Source organism: Chrysemys picta, chromosome 3 (assembly GCF_011386835.1).
Source record: "Chrysemys picta bellii isolate R12L10 chromosome 3, ASM1138683v2, whole genome shotgun sequence".
In the NCBI taxonomy this organism is placed as follows: Eukaryota; Metazoa; Chordata; order Testudines; family Emydidae; genus Chrysemys; species Chrysemys picta.
Window position 1 is genome coordinate 24,369,427 of NC_088793.1, and position 23,226 is coordinate 24,392,652.

A 23,226-nucleotide genomic window follows, 5' to 3' on the forward strand; every position below is an offset into this window, starting at 1 on the left:
AGCTAAGGACTCCAACACAGCGATGGATATTTACAGCTGCTTCTTGCTGATGGCCAACTCACTCTGGAATTGAAATCTTCATTGACAATTAATGCACCGCAAAACCTTTGATAGGGTGAGACTGGACATGGTCACATGTACATTCTTGTGCCATAACCTATTTTATTGAATTCCCATGAACCACTGTAAAGTATTTAGCAGCGGCTATAACAGAGTTCCTGTGTGCCTGAGCATTTGTTGGCCAGCATGCTGAACAGAGCTAGAGACTGGACCAAGCTGACCAAAGGGAAAGGGATGCAGGTTCTGATAGGGCCCGGATGGGAAAAGAACACTTTTTTGACACTTATGGTTACGGTTGCTCAAAGACTGAAACCCGCCCCACTTCCCTCTCTTCCACTTCCTGCCCTTTGCAAATGGGAGTTGCATGGAGGGGGAGGAGAGGTGGTGGCTTGGGTATGGGTCCAAGAAGGGAAAGGGACCCATTTGTTGGTCCAAGGAAAGGCAGAGCAGTCTATTCTCCCTGTGACCATTGCAAATGTTTATTACCATTCCCAGTCCATGTGGCCTCTCTCTCCACCGAGTCACTTTGCAGAAGTGGGGAGAAGTGGGGGTGAGTGAGGCATCCTCTCTGGCAGTTCCGACAGAATGCCGTGGCCCTTAGCAGTGGAGAGGTGTTAATCCAAACAGGGCCGGCTCCAGGCACCAGCCCACCAAGCAGGTGCTTGGGGCGGCCAACGGAGAGGGGCGCCACGTCCGGCTCTTTGGCAGCGGGTCCCTCAGTCCCTCTTGGAGCAAAGGACCAGCCGCCGAATTGCCGCCGAAGACTGAAGCGGCGGCGGTAGAGATCGAGATTGCGATCGCGGCTTTTTTTTTTTTTTTTTTTTAGCTGCTTGGGGTGGCAAAAACCCTGGAGCCGGCCCTGAATCCAAAGGTGCAGTGAAGAAAAGGCACTTCTGTAGTTTCCCTGTCCCTTTCAGTGCTGCTCACTGAACACATGGGTTGGACTTTCTGGTGATGCGGGGGGTGTGGGATGAGTTCAGGGGTGAGTGGATGTTTTCTGTTGTTCTTTGTTACTTTACCATGGGAAGGAAACTCTGTCTGCTAGCTAGTCAATTTCCTCTCAAATTTCAACCCAGCCCTGAGAGCATAATTCAGCAAATATTTGGTGTAGCAGAAATTCAAGCTCGTTCCCCGGGTTTAACAGCAGGGCAAATGGGTGTGGTCCAGCTCCGTAGCTCACCAAACTCCTCCACTCAGCAATAGAGGGGTCACCCTTATTAGAAACATCTCTAGCATAGGTGGCCGGGTGCCCTCCAGAGTCTTTTCGATTCTGGTCTATTCAGGACTGCTATGTTCTCCAAGTGATGGGTAGCCTTTAAAGAACAGAAAGGTGACTTGTACCATGACCCCTGAAAGAACCGAACCAACCCCACATGCTGTAAACATTGCATTTTAATAAAAGTAAGGCAGGTATCTTACCATTTTTAATCTCAGCTGCTTCCTTGTGGGCTGCCAAAGTAGTATGAAAGAAGGGGACTGTAACAGCTGCATTGCCTGGATTCTAAAAAGTATCAATATTGTGGCCTTCAGCAGTACAGTTGTGTTATGTGGGGGGATTTAGGTCCATTCCAAGGAAAAAATGAAATATAATGCTACCCGGGTCTTTGTCGTGGCAAGACATTCTGCTGCTGAGAGGGAACCCATTCTGGTGGTAGGGCAGAGGGGCACCCCAGACATAGCAAAGGAAGATGTCAAGGATTCTGGAGGACCTGCCTGTTGGTGTAGACAGGAGTCAGGGGCAGTCGGACTTTCCTAGGTCAAGAGAGGATCAGGCTCCTAGGCAGGATGAGGTATTCCTGCAAATGGAGAGACAGCCCGGGCAATGGGAGCGTGCACAGAGGGAATAGAATCATGCACTCATGCAGCCCCTAGCGGAACGCTTTCAGGGCCTGCCCACTGCTGGGGCCGCTGCTCTTTTACGGGAACAGGCAACACCACCTCTTCCTCCTCCAGCAGCAGTGAATCCCAACTCCCTCCCTGCTGGGGAGGGACATGCTGGATGCCCAACACCATGTCCCCCTCAGGCACCAAAATCCCCTCTTGAGGGAGCCCGGTCCAGTCCTAGCACAGCCTGTGTTCGGCCCCCAAATGCCACACAGATGTCCCAATTTGTCACACCACACAATAGTCCACGGGCATTCCCCCTCTTCTCAAGGAGAGGAGAAGGTTGTGGAGATGTCTTTGCATAAAGTAATTTTTGCCCACTTGTAAGAGAATTTGGCTTTCGGGGGAGGGGTGGGGGTAGGAGGCTCATTTGTTCATGTTACAAACCGTTCTTGTTCGATGTATATATGTTAATACAGGGGTCTCAAAGTCCCGGCCCGTGGGCCATCTGCGGCCCAAGAACCTCCCCACTGCGGCCCATGGAAACTTTTTAAAAAGTTCTTTCATCCGGCCCTCGTAGCTGCCGGCCGGGGGAAGGGAGGGCAGGAGGGGAGGGGGCAGGAGAGATTCACATGCCCCTCACCCCAACATTGCTCCATCCTGCTGTTCCTGGGACCCTCCCAGGGGTTGCACTCGGCAACGTCTCATTCATAAAACTTTTGAGGTCTGTTGCCTGGGGGACATTCACCTTGGGCAGCTTGACTCCCGCAAGCAATTCCCTATCCCTGCTGTTGCTGGTGGAGCCGTGACCCATGCAGCCACGCTGCTGGCTTTGTCTGCTGCAGGTGCTGCCCCCTGCAGCTCCCATTGGCTGGGGGAGAGGGACAGAGATACCATTACTAGTCGCTGGGCAGAGTCAGCCATGGAGGCAGCGTCACTAGTTGCTGGGCAGAGTCAGCCGGGGCAGCAGGAGGCCAAGGGAGCGAGGGAAAAGAATGGGAAACGGGCTAGGAGGTGGCGTGACTCAGGAGGCTCCAATAACAGCGCAAGGGGGCACGCTGCCTCCGTCCCCCTCCCCGAGCGCCGACTCCATGGCCAATGGGAGCTCCAGGAGCAGCGCATGCACGGAGTCAATGTGCCTGGTGCTGGCAGATAAGATAAGGTGAAGATAAGAAGACAGGAAAGAGGTTCTTTCTAGCTGTCGGCACTGCAGGTCTGTGTAATGAAATGGGGCCCTTTATTTACTTTTTTACCCACTGTCCCATGTAATGTTGGTAGGTTGTGTTGGAGAGGCCATCTCAGCAGGAGCATCAGGAGGCACTGAACCTGATGAGAGCATAATCTCAGACACACAACACAGGGAGGGTTAGAACCACCCACTGCCCCATCTCTTTAGGGTAGTAGCCATGCTCCTCACTCCCTGCATCTGACCAGTGGGCAGACCATGACTGTGCCTTCTCAGCCGCTTTTGTGCCCAAGGAGGCCCAGCCTAGCAAGGTCCTGCTGTCAGCAGAGCATGGAGTGTGGAGCAGGAACTGCCTCATGGTAGGATGGTCTCGGTGAAGGTGCTTGGTGGTCCCTGAGAGACTTTGTCATTGAGTACAAACAGACTAACTCGTGCATGAACTGCAAAGACCAAGTTGCTGTTTTAAAAGACTACAGTATCAAACGGCATTACACTACGAAACATGCACAGCAATATGATAAATATCAGGGACAACACAGAGAGAAGATGGTTTTACCATTGAAAAAAGAATGAGCAAAGCAGCAGCAGCTTTTTCAGAAAGCGAGAAAAGAGTCAGAGTCAGCAGTTTTGGCAAGTTATGTCATGAGGGAAATGATTGCTAAGTGTGGGAAGCCATTTACTGATGGTGAATTTATTAAACACTGCTTTATTAAAGTCAGTGAGATCATATGTCCCACTAGGAGAGAGGTTTTCAGCAATATCAGCCTAGCAGAGCGTATTCTTGAGCTCTCTAAAGATATTGATGGGCAGCTCATTGAGAAAAGCACAGCTTTCCGCGCATATTCAATCGCAATTGATGAGAGTACCGATTTGGTTGACAGTGTGCAGCTTGCCATATTTGGGAGAGGCGTTGATGAAAACTTGGCAGTAACTGAAGAATTGCTCAGCTTTTCAACAATGCGTGGTAGAACAACGGCCAGTGAAATTTTTCACTGCCTCACAGAAGCACTGGAACAATCCAGTTTGCCATAGCACTTGTTAGCAGGCTTAACCACTGATGGGGCCTCAGCAATCATTGGTCAAAAAAATGGATTGGTAGCACTAGTACAAAGAAAGACAGCCGAGCAAAACGCTGAGCAACCAATAGCGTTACACTGCATCATTCACCAACAAGCACTGTGCCGTAAATCTTTGAAATCTGACAATGTCATGTCAGTTGTTGTGAAATGTGTGAATTACATTCACTCCAGGGGCTTGCAGCACAGACAGTTTCCTGCTTTCCTGGAGGAAATTGAATCTAAATACAGTGACTTGCTCTACTTCACTGAAGTGCGCTGGCTAAGCAGGGGTTCTACTTTAAAGAGATTCTTTGAATTGAAAACAGAGGGGAAAAGATTAATGGAAGAAATTAAAATGGCTGTACCAGAATTTGAAGATCACAAATGGATGACAGATCTTGCTTTCCTTGTTGACGTAACACAAGAGCTGAATACCCTAAACCTGAAGCTGCAAGGTCCAGGCCAGCTGGTGACAGCAGTGTACGATAATGTGAGAACATTCACAACTAAACTAAAATTATGGAAAAATCAGATTTCTCAGGGGAATCTCACTCATTTCCCAGCATGCAATTCACTTGTGGAAGAGCTCGGCTCTGAAATACAGTTCAGTGGTTCTGAATACACTACTAAGCTTGACCTGCTTTTGTAAGAATTTGATCAGCCATTTTCAGATTTCAGAAAGCACAAAGAAAGCGTCGATATGTTTGCTAATCCGTTTTCTGTTGATGTGGAAACACCACCATATGATTTACAAATGGAACTCATAGATATGCAGTGCAACACATCTTTAAAGACTAAAGTCAGAGAAACCAAGGATGTCACAGAGTTCTTCAGACAACCACCACCATCTTTCCCAGATCTTTGCAAAACTTTCAGAAAAATCATGTCCTTTTTTGGCAGTACTTACATTTGTGAGAAACTTTTTTCCACAATGAATATAAACAAGTCAAAATACCGAACACAACCTTCTGATGCACATCTTGCTGCAATCCTGAAGGTTTCAACTGCTCAATCACTGAGGCCAAACATCAACAAACTGACAGAACTGAAGCATTGCCAGGTATTGGCAAACACTAAAAACTCTCTGGCAGGTGAAGAATTGTATAAAGTTGTATGACAGTTTTATTATTTCTAAGAAATTCAAAATAAAAAATACAATATCAACGTTTTCTTTTCTGAACACCATCTTCAGTGACATTATTGGCCCACTACGAGAATTTGAGGACTGGCACTTGCCCTAAGGTAAATTGAGTTTGAGACCCCTGTGCTGCTTCCCCAGTGACTGGTAGGGGAATCTGGGCCCATCCACGCTCCGGGTACCAGTCGAGGTACTCTCAAATCAGCAGCCAAGGTCTGCACCATCCTAAACCTTGCTGCCGTTTTCCTGAGCCTTTTCCTACTCCACCCCTATCAGACTTCTGCTCCACCACCCTTGTGGTTAAACCTTTCTTTCAGGGCCAGGATCCCAGGGCTTCTACTCTTCCCCTGGGTCTCCTTCTTTCCCTCTCTAAGCCCAGAGCGTAACCACAGACTTCCACAGCACTGCCTCCTTCTGCCCTCTCTTCCTGACCCTATATCAGCCCTGCCTGCTCCTGCCCAAGTGGGCTTCATCCTCAATCAGTGCTTGCTCATCAAGCCTAACTCTCCCTCAGGTGTGGTCTACCAGGTTACTTAACCCCTCTTGGGCCACATTAATCATTTCCAGGCTCGTGTGGGGTGAATACCCCATCACACTTCCCATAAACCGACCCCAAACAGAGCAGTTAACATGAAACAAAAACATTGCTCAATTTGTTATAATAGTGTACCCCGACACAGTCCCAATTCACCATCTGGCTCCTCGTTATGCCATTATGTGTGAGCTCACAGCATCATGAATTTTGCTGGCCCTCCAGGAATGAGGACCAGTGTGCACGTGGGTGGGGGTTGCCTGTATAGGCTTGGGAAAGCAGTTCTGTCTTGTGCCCACTGGCTGTGGAAGTATTCCCATTGAGCCCCACATACTTTATACAAAGCAAGCTCACCACGATAATCCAAACCCCGTTGGCCACATTGGCATCCAGATGGGTACGAGGCATTGCCCAAAAGCGCACTTCACTACCATTCTGTAGCTACTTGGTCTGTAGTTTAATTCCCTTTTTCTTGGGTCAGAGATGTTGGGGTGAGGCTTCATGAGCCATGGTAGGAGTGGGTATGTGGAGTCCCCAGAATAAATGTCGGCACAGAAGCACCATACGTAGTCACATGATTTTGGAAGAATAAATTCCCGTCTTTCCCTTGCAGTACAACCCCAATCTCCTGAGCACCCTAGCATCATGGACCTTCCCTACTGCAGCTGGAGCCCCAGGCCCTTTAAATCTGGATTTAAAGGGCCCAGGAGATTTAAAGGCCCCGCCCTTTTGGTTGAGGCCCCACTCCCCTGCTCAGGAATCTGGCGTACCAGTAAGTCCTTTAAGTTACTTTCACCCTGAATAGATCTACAATAAATAAATATAAATTAAATAAATTTAATCACAGTACCTGGTACCACTAAGTGTTTAAGTGTTTAAACCACTACGTGTTTAAAAATAACAATATCAGTCTCGTCCTTCCTTCCCATCCTGTAGGAGAATTGGCTTATCATGGGGAGACTCCTGCTAGAGAGACTGTATGCTGAGGAACAAAGAGGAAAGACATCTGCACCACAGATAGTCCCAATTTTGGAAATACCTCTGTGATTCCTCCAAAGGACCACACAGACGCATGCCAGTTTATCCTGGTCTGAACCAAAGAGTTAGTGTGACCAGTAGCTAGTGCAGGATTTGCTAACTGCGTTATACCCTAATGACATTTATTGTTTAGTGTAACATTCTCACTAACTTATGACTTGCATTCTATCCCTGCCCTGGGAATAACGATCTCTTTTTTTTTTTCAGAGCGACTGTCATTCTTGGAGTGACATCAAATGTTAAATGCCCACATGGCTCTTATAGCTGCACAGACAACACTTGCTCCAAAGCTTGTGGTGTAATGTTTGTATGTGCCGACACCTGTGCCATTGCACGGGCCTATCTGAGACAAGATGGGGGTCAGTTACACTTATAATTATTATGTGTATGGCAATAGTGCCTAGAAACCCCAGCTGAGATCAGGGTCCCCTTCGGCTAGATATCATACAAACACATAGACAGCCCCTGCCCTGATTGATTTACAATCTAAATAGACAAGACCGTCAAAGGGGTGGGCGGGAAACAGGGACACAGGGAGGTGAAATTACTTGCCCACGGTTATACAGTAAGTCAGTAGCAGAGCCAGGAATAGAATCCAGGTCTCTCTGAACTCCAGGTCAATGCCCTACCCACTAGACATACTATCTCCCAACATGTTCTCATAAAATGTCTCTTATTTATTGGTTTGTTTCTGAAGGTCCAATTATGATTGAATAATGATTTTCCAAGGGTGTCTGTTTAACCACAACTCTTTAAGATTACAAGCTATCATTTCCCACCAGAAAGTACTCCTTTCCTAACGGAGAAAAAAATTATAATTATGTTGCCAAGTGAATAATTAAACCAGGCATTTACAAAGATGTATTGTACTTTAATCCGTTGCATGACTCTTGATCATTTTAACGTTAGCTTATTTGCTGCCAATCCTGAAGGCCACCTGTTTGCTGCATCATCCAATGAATGTTTCCCTGAAATTGATGAAATATCCGTGTGTACTGCTGAACATTCAACATGTCAAAGGGTTAGATCACATGTAGATCATTGGTGACAATTAGCCCTAATTGTCCTATGGATTTTTGTGATGTGAATACTTGTCCATTGGGACCTGGACTGAGAGCACGGTGAGGATTTTTGGGCTGTGTTATGCAGCAAATCAGATTAGGTGATTGCAATGGTTCCTACTGGCCTTAACATCTATGAACTATCAAATAATAAACACAGGGGGGTTTTACTGAAGATATCACAAGTGGAGAGCACCTGACCAAAATTCTTCCTGTTCCTACCTGTGCTGTGAAACAGTGTGCTGTATTTCCGTAGATTGTCTCTCTCCACCCTAAAGGTGTCTGCCTTTCAGTGTTTAAAATTCTTCGGGAAGAAGTGCTGTGTAATGTAAGATATTCATTGTAATTTAAATTACTATTGAATTGTGCACCTTCTATTAGATCTGTAAATTTGTTTGGTGCTGCACTGGTATGAAATATGCTCTGTATACTTTTGCACTCACATGGCTCCATTCAACCAAAGATTGGTGACTATTTTAATCCCCAATTTATGGAGAGAGAAAATAAGAACATAAGAACGGCCATACTGGCTCAGACCAAAGGTCCATCTAGCCCAATATCCTGTCCTCTGACAGTGGCCAATAGCAGGTGCCCCAAAGGGAATGAACAGACAGGTTATCATCAAGTGATCCATGCCCTGTCACCCAATCCCAGCTTCTGGCAAACAGAGGCTAGGGACACCATTCCTACCCATCCTGGCTAATAGCCATTGATGGACCTATCTTCCATGAATCTATCTAGCTCCGTTTTGAACCCTGTTATAGTATTGGGTTTCACAACATCCTCCGGCAAGGAGTTCCAGAGGTTGACAGTGCATTGCGTGAAAAAATACTTCCTTGTGTTTGTTTTAAACCTGCTACCTATTAATTTCATTTGGTGGCCCTTTATTCTTGTTTTATGAGAAGGAGTAAATAACACTTCCTTATTTACTTTCTCTATACCACTCATGATTTTATAGACCTCTCTCATAGCTCCCCTTAGTCGCCTCTTTTCCAGGCTGAAAAGTCCCAGGTTTATTAATCTCTCCTCATACGGAAGCCGTTCTATACCCCTAAGCATCTTTGTTGCCCTTTTCTGAACCTTTTCCAATTCCAATATATCTTTTTTGAGGTGGGGCGACCACATCTGCACGCAGTATTCAAGGTGTGGGCGTACCATGGATTTATATAGAGGCAACATGATACTTTCTGTCTTATTATCTATCCCTTTCTTGATGATTCCCAACATTCTGTTTGCTTTTTGGACTGCTGCTGCACATTGAGTGGATGATTTCAGAGAACTATCCACAATGATTCCAAGATCTCTTTCTTGAGTGGTAACAGCTAATTTAGACCCCATCGTTGTATATGTATTAGGATTATGTTTTCCAATGTGCATTACTTTGCATTTATCAACATTAAATTTCATCTGCCATTTTCTTGCCCAGTCACCCAGTTTTGTGAGATCCTTTTGTAGCTCTTCGCAGTCTGCCTGGGACTTAACTATCTTGAGTAGGTTTCAGAGCAGCAGCCATGTTAGTCTGTATCCGCAACCCACAGAATCCTCCCTACCAGCACTACAAAAAGAAGGATTCTGCGTGGACTCCTCCGGACGGTCGAAACAACAGACTGGACTTCTACATAGATTGCTTCCGTCAACATGCAAAGGCTGAAATTGTGGAAAAGCAACATCACTTGCCCCATAACCTCAGCCATGCTGAACACAACACCATCTACAGGCTCAGAAACAATTCTGACATCATAATCAAAAAGGCTGACAAAGGAGGTGCTGTCGCCATCATGAATAAATTGAAATATGACCAAGAGGCTGCTAGACAGCTCTCTAACACCACATTCTACAGGCCATTATCCTCTGATCCCACTGAGGATTACCTAAAGAAACTAACTATCTGCTAAAAAAAACTCCCTGACAAAGCACAGGAACAAATCTGTACAGACACATGCCTAGAACCCCGACCAGGGGTATTCTATTTGATACCCAAGATCCATAAACCTGGAAATCCTGGATGCCCCATCATCTCAGGCATTGGTACCCTAACATCAGGATTGTCTGGCTATGTGGACTCTCTCCTCAGGCCCTACACTACCAGCACTACCAGCTATCTTCGAGACACCACTGACTTCCTGAAGAAACTACAATCCATCGGTGATCTTCCAGAAAACACCATCCTGGCCACTATGGATGTAGAAGCCCTCTACACCAATATTCCACACAAAGATGGACTACAAGCTATCAGGAACAGTATCCCCGATAATGTCACAGCTAACTTGGTGGCTGAACTTTGTGAGTTTGTCCTCACGCACAACTATTTCACATTTGGGGACAATATATACCTTCAAGTCAGCGGCACTGCTATGGGTACCTGCATGGCCACACAGTATGCCAACATTTTTATGGCTGACTTAGAACAACGCTTCCTTAGCTCTCGTCCCCTAACGCCCCTACTCTACTTGCATTACATTGATGACATCTTCATCATCTAGACCCATGGAAAAGAAGCCCTTGACGAATTCCACCATGATTTCAATAATTTCCATCCCACCATCAACCTCAGCCTAGATCAATCCACACAAGCGGTCCATTTCCTGGATACTACTGTGCTAATAAGCGATAGTCACATAAATACCACCCTATACCGGAAACCTACTGACCACTATACTTACCTACATGTAGGAATGTGTTGCTCCCTAATCACAAGCCTTGAAGAACGGCAAATTGTTCCCTTGGCAATGAGGCAGGAGTGACCTTGTTCTAGCGCCTATGTTTGGGAAACTTATTTGGCTGATTTGATTGTTTCCTCGCAGCTGGCATTCACGCGCTCAAGAGATGGGTTTGTTATCTTATGTGCATGTATACTGCCTGGCCTTTTTATGCGCAGGAATGTAACCACTAAGAAGTGTTGTAAACAAAGTAAGTAAAGAATAAAAGCCCCAGGAAAAGTTCCTGGAGGTAGAGGGGCTTTTCGGCTACCACAGACCTGGTGTTCTGTTTCCTTTCCTGCGTCGTCACCACACCTACATGCCTCCAGCTTCCATCCAGGACACACCACATGATCCGTTGTCTACAGCCAAGCTCTAAGATACAACCACATTTGCTCCAATCCCTCAGACAGAGACAAGCACCTACAAGAGCTCTATCAAGCATTCTTAAAACTACAATACCCACCTGCTGAAGTGAAAAAACAGATTGACAGAGCCAGACGAGTACCCAGAAGTCACCTCCTACAAGACAGGCCCAACAAAGAAAATAACAGAACACCACTAGCTGTCACCTTCAGCCCCCAACTAAAACCTCTCCAGCGCATCATCAAAGATCTACAACCTATCCTGAAAGATGATCCCTCACTCTCACTGATCTTGGGAGACAGACCTGTCCTCACTTACAGACAACTCCCCAACCTGAAGCAAATACTCACCAGCAACCACACATCACTGAACAAAAACACTGACCCAGGAACCTATCCTTGCAACAAAGCCCGATGCCAACTCTGTCCACATATCTATTCAAGTGACATCATCATAGGACCTAATCACATCAGCCATACCATCAGGGGCTCGTTCACCTGCACCTCTACCAATGTGATATATGCCATCATGTGCCAGCAATGCCCCTCTGCCATGTACATTGGCCAAACCGGACAGTCTCTCCGCAAAAGAATTAATGGACACAAATCTGACATCAGGAATCATAACACTCAAAAACCAGTAGGAGAACACTTTAACCTGTCTGGTCATTCAATGACAGACCTGCGGGTGGCAATTTTTTGCAACAGAAAAGCTTCAAAAACAGACTCCAGCGAGAAACTGCTGAGCCGGAATTGATATGCAAACTAGATACAATCAACTTAGGCTTGAATAGGGACTGGGAATGGCTGAGCCATTACAAACATTTAATCTATCTCCCCTTGTAAGTATTCTCACACTTCTTATCAAACTGTCTGTACTGGGCTAGCTTGATTATCACTTCAAAAGTTTTTTTTTCTTACTTAATTGGCCTCTCAGAGTTGGTAAGACAACTCCCACCTTTTCATGCTCTCTGTATGTGTATATATATCTCCTCAATATATGTTCCATTCTATGCATCCGAAGAAGTGCGCTGTAGCCCATAAAAGCTTATGCTCAAATAAATTTGTTAGTCTCTAAGATGCCACAAGTACTCCTGTTCTATCTTGAGTAGTTTTGTATCATCTGCAAATTTTGCCACCTCACTGTTTATCCCTTTTTCCAGATCGTTTATAAATATTGTAAATAGGACTGGGCCCAGTACAGATCCCTGGGGGACACCACTATTTACCTCTCTCCATTCTGAAAACCGACCATTTATTCCTACCCTTTGTTTCCTATCTTTTAACCAGTTACCAATCCATGAGAGGACCTCCCCTCTTATCCCATGACTGCTTATTTTGCTTAAGAGCCTTTGGTGAGGGAGCTGGTCAAAGGCTTTCTGAAAATCTAAATACACTATATCCACTGGATCTCCTTTGTCCGCATGCTTGTTAAATAAGGCATAGAGAAGTTAAATGGTTTGCTCAAAATCACAAACAAGTCAGGGACAGAGCCCAGCTTGCTTGGCTCCGTGCTTTAACCACTAGACAGTATTGCCCCTCTCATTAGCTTAAAAAAAATCAAGGGTGCTATTTGCAAAATTGAACAAATAAAGTAAAATCAGTATAATTCACTCACTTCAGGCTTCTTAAGTTCCTCGGTCACAAAATTCAGGTTGTTCCATCCATCATAGGACCACAGTCCCTGATAAAATGCCACTCCAACTGGCCCAATACCTGTAGTTGTGTTTTGAAAGGCATCCTGGAAACTTTGTGTATGTCCATTGATGAGCAACACCACTCCGCCTATCACGATGACCAGCAAAACTAACAGTTTGGCCGCTGTAAATATGTTCATAATGGCTGTGGCCAGCCTCACATTGAGACAATTAATGATGGTTAAAAGCAGGATACAGCTAGCGGCCGTACACTTGACCACTACCTCAGGGGTTGAGCATCCTTGGTAAAATGGAGCAACAGCATATTTGGCAAAGCTTAAAGAGACACCTGCCATGCTGGCAGGCCTTACCACGATGATGGAAGTGTATGCGAAAAGAAAAGCAGGAAGAGAGCCAAAATTCCTTAAGATATAAATATAGTCCCCACCTGACTCTTTAATTATGGTCCCAAGCTCAGCATAAGACAGGGCTCCAAACATGACCAGCAGACCACAAGCAGCCCAGATGATGAGACTGCCTGCAGGGCTACCCATATGGTACAGCACCCACTCTGGAGACATAAAGATCCCAGACCCTATCATGGTTCCAGCAATTAACGACACGGCACTAATCAGTCCAACCTCTCGCTTCAGCCTTAAAGTCCCCATCCCTTCACTCAGATCTGCAGCCGAACTAGAAGAGTCTACTGTCCTCCTTTCCCTCATAATGGAGCTGTTAGTATATGTTGCTTCAGAGAAGATGTAAAATAGCAGGACTCAGTGTCTCAAATAAGGACTGTCTCAATCCTTAAGGTCACAGTTAATAATTACAGCAGTTAAGTTACTTCAGATGTTACTGTTCAGTGATTTATAGACTGTTGAGCTATATGAACTTTTTTTGTTGCTTCCCTTTCCTTTTATTACCATCTTATGATGTGTTATAACACAGTGCTGCGTTACCTTGTTTCACCCCGGCTCAGGTACAGAGCCCTTTTACTCCCATTGCAGGCTATGGGAATGGTCTGCCCTCAACACCCCAGAGGAGGTGCTCAGCACCTTGCAGGATTGTGTAATCCCGATTAGCTCGCAGTTTTGCATGTTATATGTCTGTGTAAATCCAAGGACAAGCTGTAGACAAGCTAAATTCCCATACAAATATGCACTTTATTCTCTGCGGCTGATTAAAAGTCACCATTCAAGCAATTTTCAGAACTGGTACCGTAGACCCTGCACACTGCTGGAGCTTTGGACTTGGTTTTTCATTCCATATCAAGGAGCTGTTTAACAGGTTCTTCCCCAGAAGGCTGGTTATTGCGTCTTGTTTGGAGAAGCACTGAGTTCAGTTTCGAAACCAAGGACAGAGCAAGTGAGGTGAATGTTCTGTCAAAGGCGGTCCATAGACACAATGCTCACAGTTAAGGGCAGATTCTTGCAGTGCTTGAATGGTTGAAGGGAGAAAGTGTGTGCAGGCAGCTGTCTTTTCCCTACACCCTTCTGACGGGGACAGCTAGTGTCCCTCCCCATTCTGCATGAGCTGGTAATCTTATATATGTGGTTATAGCAGCTGCTGCTCCTGCCTGTGTTCATCTTGCATTCTGGGGCCATTGTGCTTGCATCTAATAATTTCCACTGGTGCTTTGTTCCCAGAAGAGGCAAATTGTGCAGCTTCAATTTCTTGGCTTCAATGGAAATTATACCTGACTAAGGACTAGTTTCACATATAAATTATTTGTTTTTAAATCTTATTCATTTCAATGTCTGTGATATAGAAAAAGGCATCGATCCAGAACTCTAGACACTTAACATATGGTACAAACGGGAATAAATCCAGCAAGCTCCCCAAACCAGAGAATAACCGAAAAAATCAACCTCCCCAGCACCCCACCCAGTCATACACACAAAGAAAACCAAACTCCACCCACTCACAGGTATCACAACATTGGTTGAAATTTTTCCACCAAATTCTTTCCTCAGAAAATGCCTTTTCAGCCAAAGCAGAAATGTTTGTGAAGAATTTCCAAATAAATTTGTTAGTCTCCAAGGTACCACAAGTACTCCTCATTTTAATAAAAAAAATTCATTTTATCAATTAAAAGTTGTTTAATTTATGTGAGGAGACCCCCACTTTCACTCACACCATAACTCCCTCCCAGAAGTAGTGATTTCCACTCCCCATCTTAAAAAAACATCTTTTGGAAAATTTCAAAGTTTTTTGTTGAAAACCAAATATATATATTGTGACAAAGCTCTGTCCTTATCTCCATGGTCCTGCATTTCCTGGCAGATTTCACTGCCTCAGAGGCTCACTATGACCCTCCACGTAGCCCTTCTCTTTCTAGAGGCAAGGGTCAAAGACTACTGAGCCATTTTCATCATAAGCCAGCAAGGGAGGTGAGGAGAAGCTACCCTCCCTTGCACAGTCTCTGTTGTCTCCCAGTCTCAGTGATTAATCGGGGGGCGAAGGAGGGAGCCCGGGCCCACCCTCTACTCCGGGCTCCAGCCCAGGGACCCTAATAGTATCAGCTATGGTAGCTGACTTTTTAGAAACAGGATGTGTACAACTCCCTGGGCCACTTCCCCACAAAAGCCCGCACTTCCTCAATATCCATTTCACCCTTACCTCAGGGCCTCCTTCCTTGTGCCTGATATGGTTTGTACTGCTTAGTTGCTCCAACAGCGCGGCTTCCTCCTACAGCTCCTGACACATGCCCCCACCTGACCAACTGGGAGCCAGCCCCTGATTGGCTTCAGGTATCCCCATCAACCCAGCTGTCCTCACTGCCTTCTGGAAAGATCTTAATTGGCCCCAGTTGTCTTAATTGACCTGGAGCAGCTGCCATTTGCCTATCCTGGTAACAGGGATGTGTTTAGCCTGTGGCTAATACATCTGTCTCCACTACTTTACTATAGCCATCTGGCCTTGCCCCGTCACAATATATATATATATATATATGTAGAAATGGAAAATACTGAACAAAATGAAAAAAAAAGTCTTTTGGGGGGGAAATTTTTCACAAAATACACTGACGTTTTTGACCAACTTTAATCACAGCAGCCATCAATGTGCCACTCCATCCTCAAAATTATAATGAACTCTCAGCAGCCAGGCAGATGCCTCTTTGTACAAATGATTTTAATGAGCATGGAGCCATACAATATGCTGTACATCCAAACAACTACTTTGTGGAACACACATTTTAGGTGAAAAGACTAAGACAAAGTACACTCCATCTTTCAGCAAGTCCAACTTAAAGAGACAGGGAGTCTAGTGGAGGTTGGGGATATCTGAAAACACTAATTAATAATCTCACTAAGCAGCAATTCTACAGTGCCTTCCATTAAGGATCTCATAGTGTTTAACTTTATGGTAGATGGAATAAGTCTACCCCGGAGAGGTAGGTGTGATATTATAATCCCTGTTATACAAATAGGGATAAGAAGGCACAGAGAATCAGAATTAAAGGTATTTAGGCCCCTAAAGATGCAGATGGGGGCCCAGCTTCCAATGGGAGTTAGGTGCTTAGGCACTTTTGAAAATCCAGCGAGGTACCTATCTGCATCTTTAGCTTCCTAAATATCTTTAAAAATCTGGTTTAGGGAAGTTAAGTGACTTGACCAAGATTCCTACATTTGACTACTTTAGTTTGAGTCTCTCCCTGCCTCGCAAATGGAGATATTACTGCTTCCTGACCTTGCAAGACTGCTAAGTGGGTTAATTATTAATATTTGTGAATGGCAATGTAATCCTTGAATGAATAACCATTATATACATATAATAAGTATTTATCGCCCTACATTTGCATTATAGCACTACCTGAGATTGCATCTTAGATTATGTACAAAAAACAGATTCTAATCTGTCAGCCTGTTGCACAACTAGGGTCATTCTACATTTTACCAATGATTTCTTGCAGACATAAACCTTGGCCTACTTGCAATCTTTAGTGTTCAGTTTGCCTCCTATTGCCATTGTGCACCACAGATTTGTCTAGGTACCATGGACAAAATCTTTTCTCAGCTGTATTTGTGCAAATCAGGAGTAACTCCATTGACTTCAATTAAATAAATAGTGTTAGTCCTGTTTCACACCAGTATAGTTAAAAGCGGCTTGTCACCCCAAGTGCATATCAGCAATAACCCCAATAGAGAAAAAAAAGTATTTTCAAGATTTTTACATGATTGCAGTGATTAGTCTCTTGTGAGATTATGGTAAACTCTTGTGGGCCTATTTTATGTATTAATAATACATTTAACATGTATAGTGAGAATCCCTGAGCACTTTGCAAACATTAATTAAGTCTCAAATCACCTCTATGAGGTATTTAAAATTCACTGCACAGGTGAATAAACAGAGGTAAAAATGTATTTGCCCAAAATCACACAATAAGTGAGAAGCAAAGTCAAGAATCAAAACAAAACAAAAAACAAAAGCACAGGAATTCTGAGTCCCAGTTCCTTGCTCTAACTGATAGACCATAATTCCTGCATTTTATGTTTATTAACATTTTATTATAGTGTCTGTCACTAAATACCTCGCACTGTGCTACATTTACAACAATAGTTAAAACTATTATTTAAATTATATTTCATCTTCTAAATATTTAACTATTAAAGCCCCAGGGTTAAGATAGAGATGTATGTGTTCATGTATCCAAGGGTATGTCTACACTACGAAATTAGGTCGAATTTATAGAAGCCGGTTTTATAGCTATCGGTTTTATACAGTCGGTTGTGTGTGTCCCCACATAAAATGCTCTAAGTGCATGAAGTCGGCGGACCGCGTCCACGGTACCGAGGCTAGCGTCGACTTCCGGAGTGTTGCACTGTGGGTAGCTATCCCACAGTTCCCGCAGTCTCCGCCGCCCATTGGAATTCTGGGTTGAGATCCCAATGCCTGATGATGCAAAACAATGTCGCGGGGGGTTCTGGGTACATGTCATCAGGCCCCTCCCCCTCCTTCAGAGCAACGGCAGACAATCGATTCGTGCCTTTTTACCTGGGTTCCTGTGCAGACAACATACCACGGCAAGCATGGAGCCCGCTCAGCTCAGCTCACTGTCACCATATGTCATCTGGATGCTGGCAGACGTGGTACTGCATTGCTACACAGCAGCAGCTAATTGCCTTTTGGCAGTAGACGATGCAGTATGAGTGGTAGCTTTCATCGGCTATCTGGGTGCTGGCAGACGTGGGGCTGCATTGCTACACAGCAGCAACCCCTTGCCTTTTGGCAGTAGATGGTGTATTACGACTGGTATCCGTCATCGTCGTGTTCCAGTTCAATCAGAGGCACCTGGGCAGCCATGCTTTGTCTTCTGGAGACTCAGTCCTGCCGGCAGTCCTATTGAACCGTGTTGATGATGATGGCTAGCAGTCGTAGTACAGTATCTTCTGCCAAGCACCCAGAAGATGCCGAGGGCTGTCATGCTGCACCATCTGCTGCCAGCTTAAGATGCAAAAAATGATGTATTCATTTGCTTCCCCCTCCCTCTGTGAAATCAATGGCCTGCTAAACCCAGGGTTTTGAGTTAAATCTTTGGGGGGGCCATTCTGTGTGACAGTTGTTTGTGTTTCTCCCTGATGCACAGCCACCTTTGTTGATTTTAATTCCCTGTACCTGTACGCCATGTCGTCAGTCACCCCTCCCTCCCTCCATCAGTTTCACGCCTTTTTTCAGACCAGACGCCATAGCACTGGGATCATGGAGCCTGCTCAGATCACCGTGACAATTATGAGCACTATGAATACCACGCGCATTGTCCTGGAGTATATGCAGAGCCAGGACATGCCAAAGCAAAACCAGGACCAGTTGAGGAGGCAATTGCAGCGCGGCGACGAGAATGATGAGGAAATTGACATGGACATAGACCTCTCACAAAGTACGGGCCCCAGCAATGTGCAAATCATGGTGTTACTGGGGCAGGTTCATGGTGTAGAATGCCGATTCTGGGCCCGGGAAACAAGCACAGACTGGTGGGACCGCATCGTGTTGCAGGTGTGGGACGATTCCCAGTGGCTGCGAAACTTTCGCATGCGTAAGGGCACTTTCATGGAACTTTGTGACTTGCTTTCCCCTGCCCGGAGGCGCCAGAATACCAGGATGAGAGCAGCCCTCACAGTTGAGAAGCGAGTGGCGATAGCCCTGTAGAAGCTTACAACGCCAGAGAGCTACCGGTCAGTCGGGAATCAATTTGGAGTGGGCAAATCTACTGTGGGGGCTGCTGTGATCCAAGTTGCCAGGGCAATCAAAGACCTGGTGATATCAAGGGTAGTGACTCTGGGAAACGTGCAGGTCATAGTGGATGGCTTTGCTGCAATGGGATTCCCAAACTGTGGTGGGGTGATAGACGGAACCCATATCCCTCTCTTGGCACCGGAGCACCAAGCCACCGAGTACATAAACCGCAAGGGGTACTTTTCAATGCTGCTGCAAGCCCTGGTGGATCACAAAGGACATTTTACCAACACCAACCTGGGATGGTCGGGAAAGGTACATGATGCTCGCGTCATCAGGCGATCTGGTCTGTTTCAAAAGCTAGAGGAAGGGACTTTCTTCCTGGACCAGAAAATAACCGTTGGGGATGTTGAAATGCCTATCGTTATCCTTGGGGACCCAGCCCACCCCTTAATGCCATGGCTCATGAAGCCGTACACAGGCAGCCTGGACAGTAGTCAGGACCTGTTCAACTATAGGCTGAGCAAGTGCTGAATGGTGGTGGAATGTGCATTTGGACATTTAAAAGCACGCTGGCGCAGCTTACTGACTCTGATAGACCTCAGCGAAACCAATATCCTCTTTGTTATTGCTGCTTGCTGTGCGCTCCACAATATCTGTGAGAGTAAGGGGGAGACATTTATGGCGGGGTGGGAGGTTGAGGCAAATCGCCTGGCCCCTGATTACGTGCAACCAGACACCAGGGCGGTTAGAAGAGTACAGCAGGGCGCGGTGCGCATTAGAGAAGCTTTGAAAACCAGTTTTGTGACTGGCCAGGCTACAGTGTGAAACTTCTGTTTGTTTCTCGTTGATGAACCCTCCACCCACCCCTCCAGTTCACTCTACTTCCCTGTAAACCAACCACCCCACCCTCCCCTCCCCCCTTCGAGCACTGCTTGTAGAGGCAATAAAGTCATTGTTACTTCTCATTCATGCATTCTTTATTAATTCATCACACAACTAGGGGAATAATTGCCAAGGTAGCCCGGGATGGGTGGGGGAGGAGGGAAGGAAAAGGACACACTGCAGTTTAAAACTTTAACACTTATTGAAGGCCAGCCTTCCGATGCTCGGGCAGTCATCTGGGGTGGAGTGACTGGGTGGCTGGAGGCCCCCCAACCGTGTTCTTGGGTGTCTGGGTGAGAAGGCGATGGGATTTGGGGAGGAGGGCTGTTGGTTACACAGGGGCTGTAGCGGCGGTCTCTGCTCCTGCTGTCTTTCCTGCAGCTCAACCATATGCTGGAGCATATCAGTTTGATGCTCCAGCAGCCGGAGCATCGACTCTTCCATTCTGTCTGCAAGCTGACGCCACCTATCATCTTCAGCCCGCCACTTGTTGTGTTCAGTCCGCGATTCATCCCGCCACCTCTCCTCTCGTTCATATTGTGCTTTTTTGCACTCTGACATTGACTGCCTCCACGCATTCTGCTGTGCTCTTTCAGCGTGGGAGGACATCTGGAGCTCCATGAACATATCATCCTGAGTCCGCCGTTTTCTCCTTCTAATCTTCGCTAGCCTCTGTGAAGGAGAAACATTTGCAGCTGGTGGAGGAGAAGGGAGAGATGGTTAAAAAAAGACACATTTTAGAGAACAATGGGTACACTCTTTCACATTAAATTTTGCTGTTCACATTACACAGCGTATGTGCTTCTGTTACAAGGTTGCATTTTTCCTCTTATATTGAGGGCCTGCCGGTTTGGTGTGAGAGATCACTCACGCAGTGCCAGGCAACAGAATTCGGCTTGCAGGCAGCCATGGTAAGCCACAGTCTTTTGGCTTTTTTAACCTTTAAAACATGTGGGAATGGTTTCAAACAGCAGCACACCCAACTACCCCCCGCCCACACTCACCCACCCAATTCTCTGGGATGATCACTTCACCCCTCCCCCCCACCTCGTGGCTAACAGCGGGGAACATTTCTGTTCAGCCGAGCAGGAACGGGCACCTCTGAATGTCCCCTTAATAAAATCACCCCATTTCAACCAGGTGACCGTGAATGATATCACTCTCCTGAGAATAACAAATAGAGATAAGGAATGGATGTTGTCTGCATGCCAGCGAACACCGGGACCATACGCTGCCATGCTTTGTTATGCAATGATTCCAGACTACGTGCTACTGGCCTGGCGTGGTAAAGTGTCCTACCATGGCGGATGGGATAAGGCAGCCCTCCCCAGAAATCTTTTGCAAAGGCTTTGGGAGTACATGAAGGAGAGCTTTCTGGAGATGTCCCTGGAGAATTTCCGCTCCATCCCCATACACGTTAACAGACTTTTCCATTAGGTGTATTGGCCGCGATTGCCAGGGCAAATTAATCATTAAACAAGCTTGCTTTTAAACCATGTGTAATATTTACAAAGGTACCCTCACCAGAGGTCCCTTGTGTGCCCTCATGGTCTGAAAGCACGCCTTGGGTGACTTCGGGGGTTACTGGCTCCAGGTCCAGGGTGATAAACATATCCTAGCTGTTGGAAACTAGTTTCTCTGCTTCCTTGCTGTTAGCTGTCTTCCGCGTACCCCGAACCCGCTTCCCTGTTGCATGTTTCTCCATTGACGGAGTCAAAGCACATGGTTGGGGTAGTGGTGGCTGCACCCCCTAGAATGGCATGCAGCTCCGCGTAGAAGCGGTATGTTTGCGGCTCTGCCCCAGACTTTCCGTTTGCGCCTCTCTGGCTTTGTGGTAGGCTTGCCTTAGCTCCTTAATTTTCACGCGGCACTGCTGTGCGTCCCTGTTATGGCCTCTGTCCTTCATGGCCTTTGAGACCTTTTCTAATATTTTGCCATTTCGTTTACTGCTACGGAGTTCAGCTAGCACTGATTCGTCTCCCCATATGGCGAGCAGATCCCGTACCTCCCGTTCTGTCCATGCTGGAGCTCTTTTGCGATCCTGGGACTCCATCATGGTTACCTGTGCTGATGAGCTCTGCGTGGTCACCTGTGCTCTCCACACTGGGGAAACAGGAAATGAAATTCAAAGTTCGCGGGGCTTTTCCTGTCTACCTGGTCAGTGCATCTGAGTTGAGAGTGCTGTCCAGAGCGGTCACAATGAAGCACTGTGGGATAGCTCCCGGAGGCCAATAACGTCGAATTCCGTCCACACTACCCCAAATCCGACCCGCAAAGGCTGATTGTAGCGCTAATCCCCTCATCAGAGGTGGAGTAAAGAAACCAGTTTAGAGGGCCCTTTAAGTCGAAAGAAAGGGCTTTGTCGTGTGGGCGTGTCGAGGCTTAATTCGAAGTAACGCTGCTAAAGTTGACCTAAACTTGTAGTGTAGACCAGGCCTAAGGTTGGGGGGAAGGCATGCAAACATACTCAGAGAATGTATTTTTCCTCCTTTCTCTCAAACAATACTATAATCCACCAACTCTTTCTTGTAAACCAGGGGTAGGCAACCTATGGCACGCGTGCCGAAGGCGGCACGCAAGCTGATTTTCAGTGGCACTCACACTGCCCGGGTCCTGGCTATTGATCTGGGGAGCTCTGCATTTTAATTTAATTTGAAATGAAGTTTCTTAAACATTTTAAAAACCTTATTTACTTTACATACAATAGTTTAGTTGTATATTATATATTTATAGAAAGAGACCTTCTAAAAACATTCAAATGTATTACTGGCACGCGAAACCTTAAATTAGAGTGAATAAATGAAGACTCGGCACACCACTTCTGAAAGGTTGCCGACCTCTGTTGTAAACAATATAATGAAGAAAAATGGGGAGTTGCTAACTATACACATGGATTTGAATTCCATCCAAATAAATCATTCAAAATTCAGGAGAAAGTAGTTATTCACCCTCTTCACCTCCCCATTGTATTCCAGACTAGAGCTGAGCAACATTTTTCAGATGAATAATTTATGATGAAAAATGCAGTTTCAGTCGAATCAAAACTATTCAGGAATTTGCCATGAATAATTTTAGCCAGACAAGGAGGTGGTGCTATATCCTCCTCCCTAGCCCATTTGGATTAGAAAACCCAGGTTTAAATTCCCGCCCCCGCCCCAGGAACAGACAGCAAATGAACTTTCCTGGTTCATTGAAAATTTTCAGATGCAGTTTGACCCCAACCAATTCCCCCACCCTGAGTTTTTGGAACTGCCACCAAACTGAAAAATCAGTTATTCCAGACCCAGTTCAGTTGTTCCTGACCCCCTGCCTTGACCATCAGAATTTGCTTTTGATAGCTAAGTGCATCTCTGTTGTTTGAAATGTGTTTGTGAGGAATGTTTCATTGGTGATCTGTAAAGGAAAATACATTAGGGTTGCCTCCTATTTTTGCTTTTAAGAAGTATAAAGAAGGTCTAAAAGCTTTTGGAAAAATACTGTGTTCTGCTTGTTTATTTAGCATAGGAATATCATGAATTTCAGTCTTTCCTGTTTTTGCTTGCTGGAAGTCTACTTGGAGCACCAGGAAA

At 45.8% G+C, this 23,226-nt stretch overlaps 1 protein-coding gene across 2 annotated transcripts in view; it reads right to left on the reverse strand.

Moving 5' to 3' along the window:
• Window positions 1-15,349, reverse strand: part of LOC101939832 (b(0,+)-type amino acid transporter 1-like) — a 29,137-nt gene extending 13,788 nt beyond the window's left edge. The window contains exons 1-2 of one of the 2 annotated variants that reach the window (XM_065587609.1): window positions 2,528-2,738; window positions 1,480-1,561 (exon numbers count right to left, since the gene is read on the reverse strand). In XM_065587609.1, coding sequence (XP_065443681.1) covers window positions 1,480-1,561; window positions 2,528-2,592 — 147 coding nt within the window. In that variant the 5' untranslated portion in view covers window positions 2,593-2,738. Of the gene's footprint in view, window positions 1-1,479; window positions 1,562-2,527; window positions 2,739-15,217 lie in introns of those variants that run through there. The other variant, XM_065587610.1, reaches the window with a different exon arrangement.
• Window positions 15,350-23,226: the final 7,877 nt, after the last annotated feature.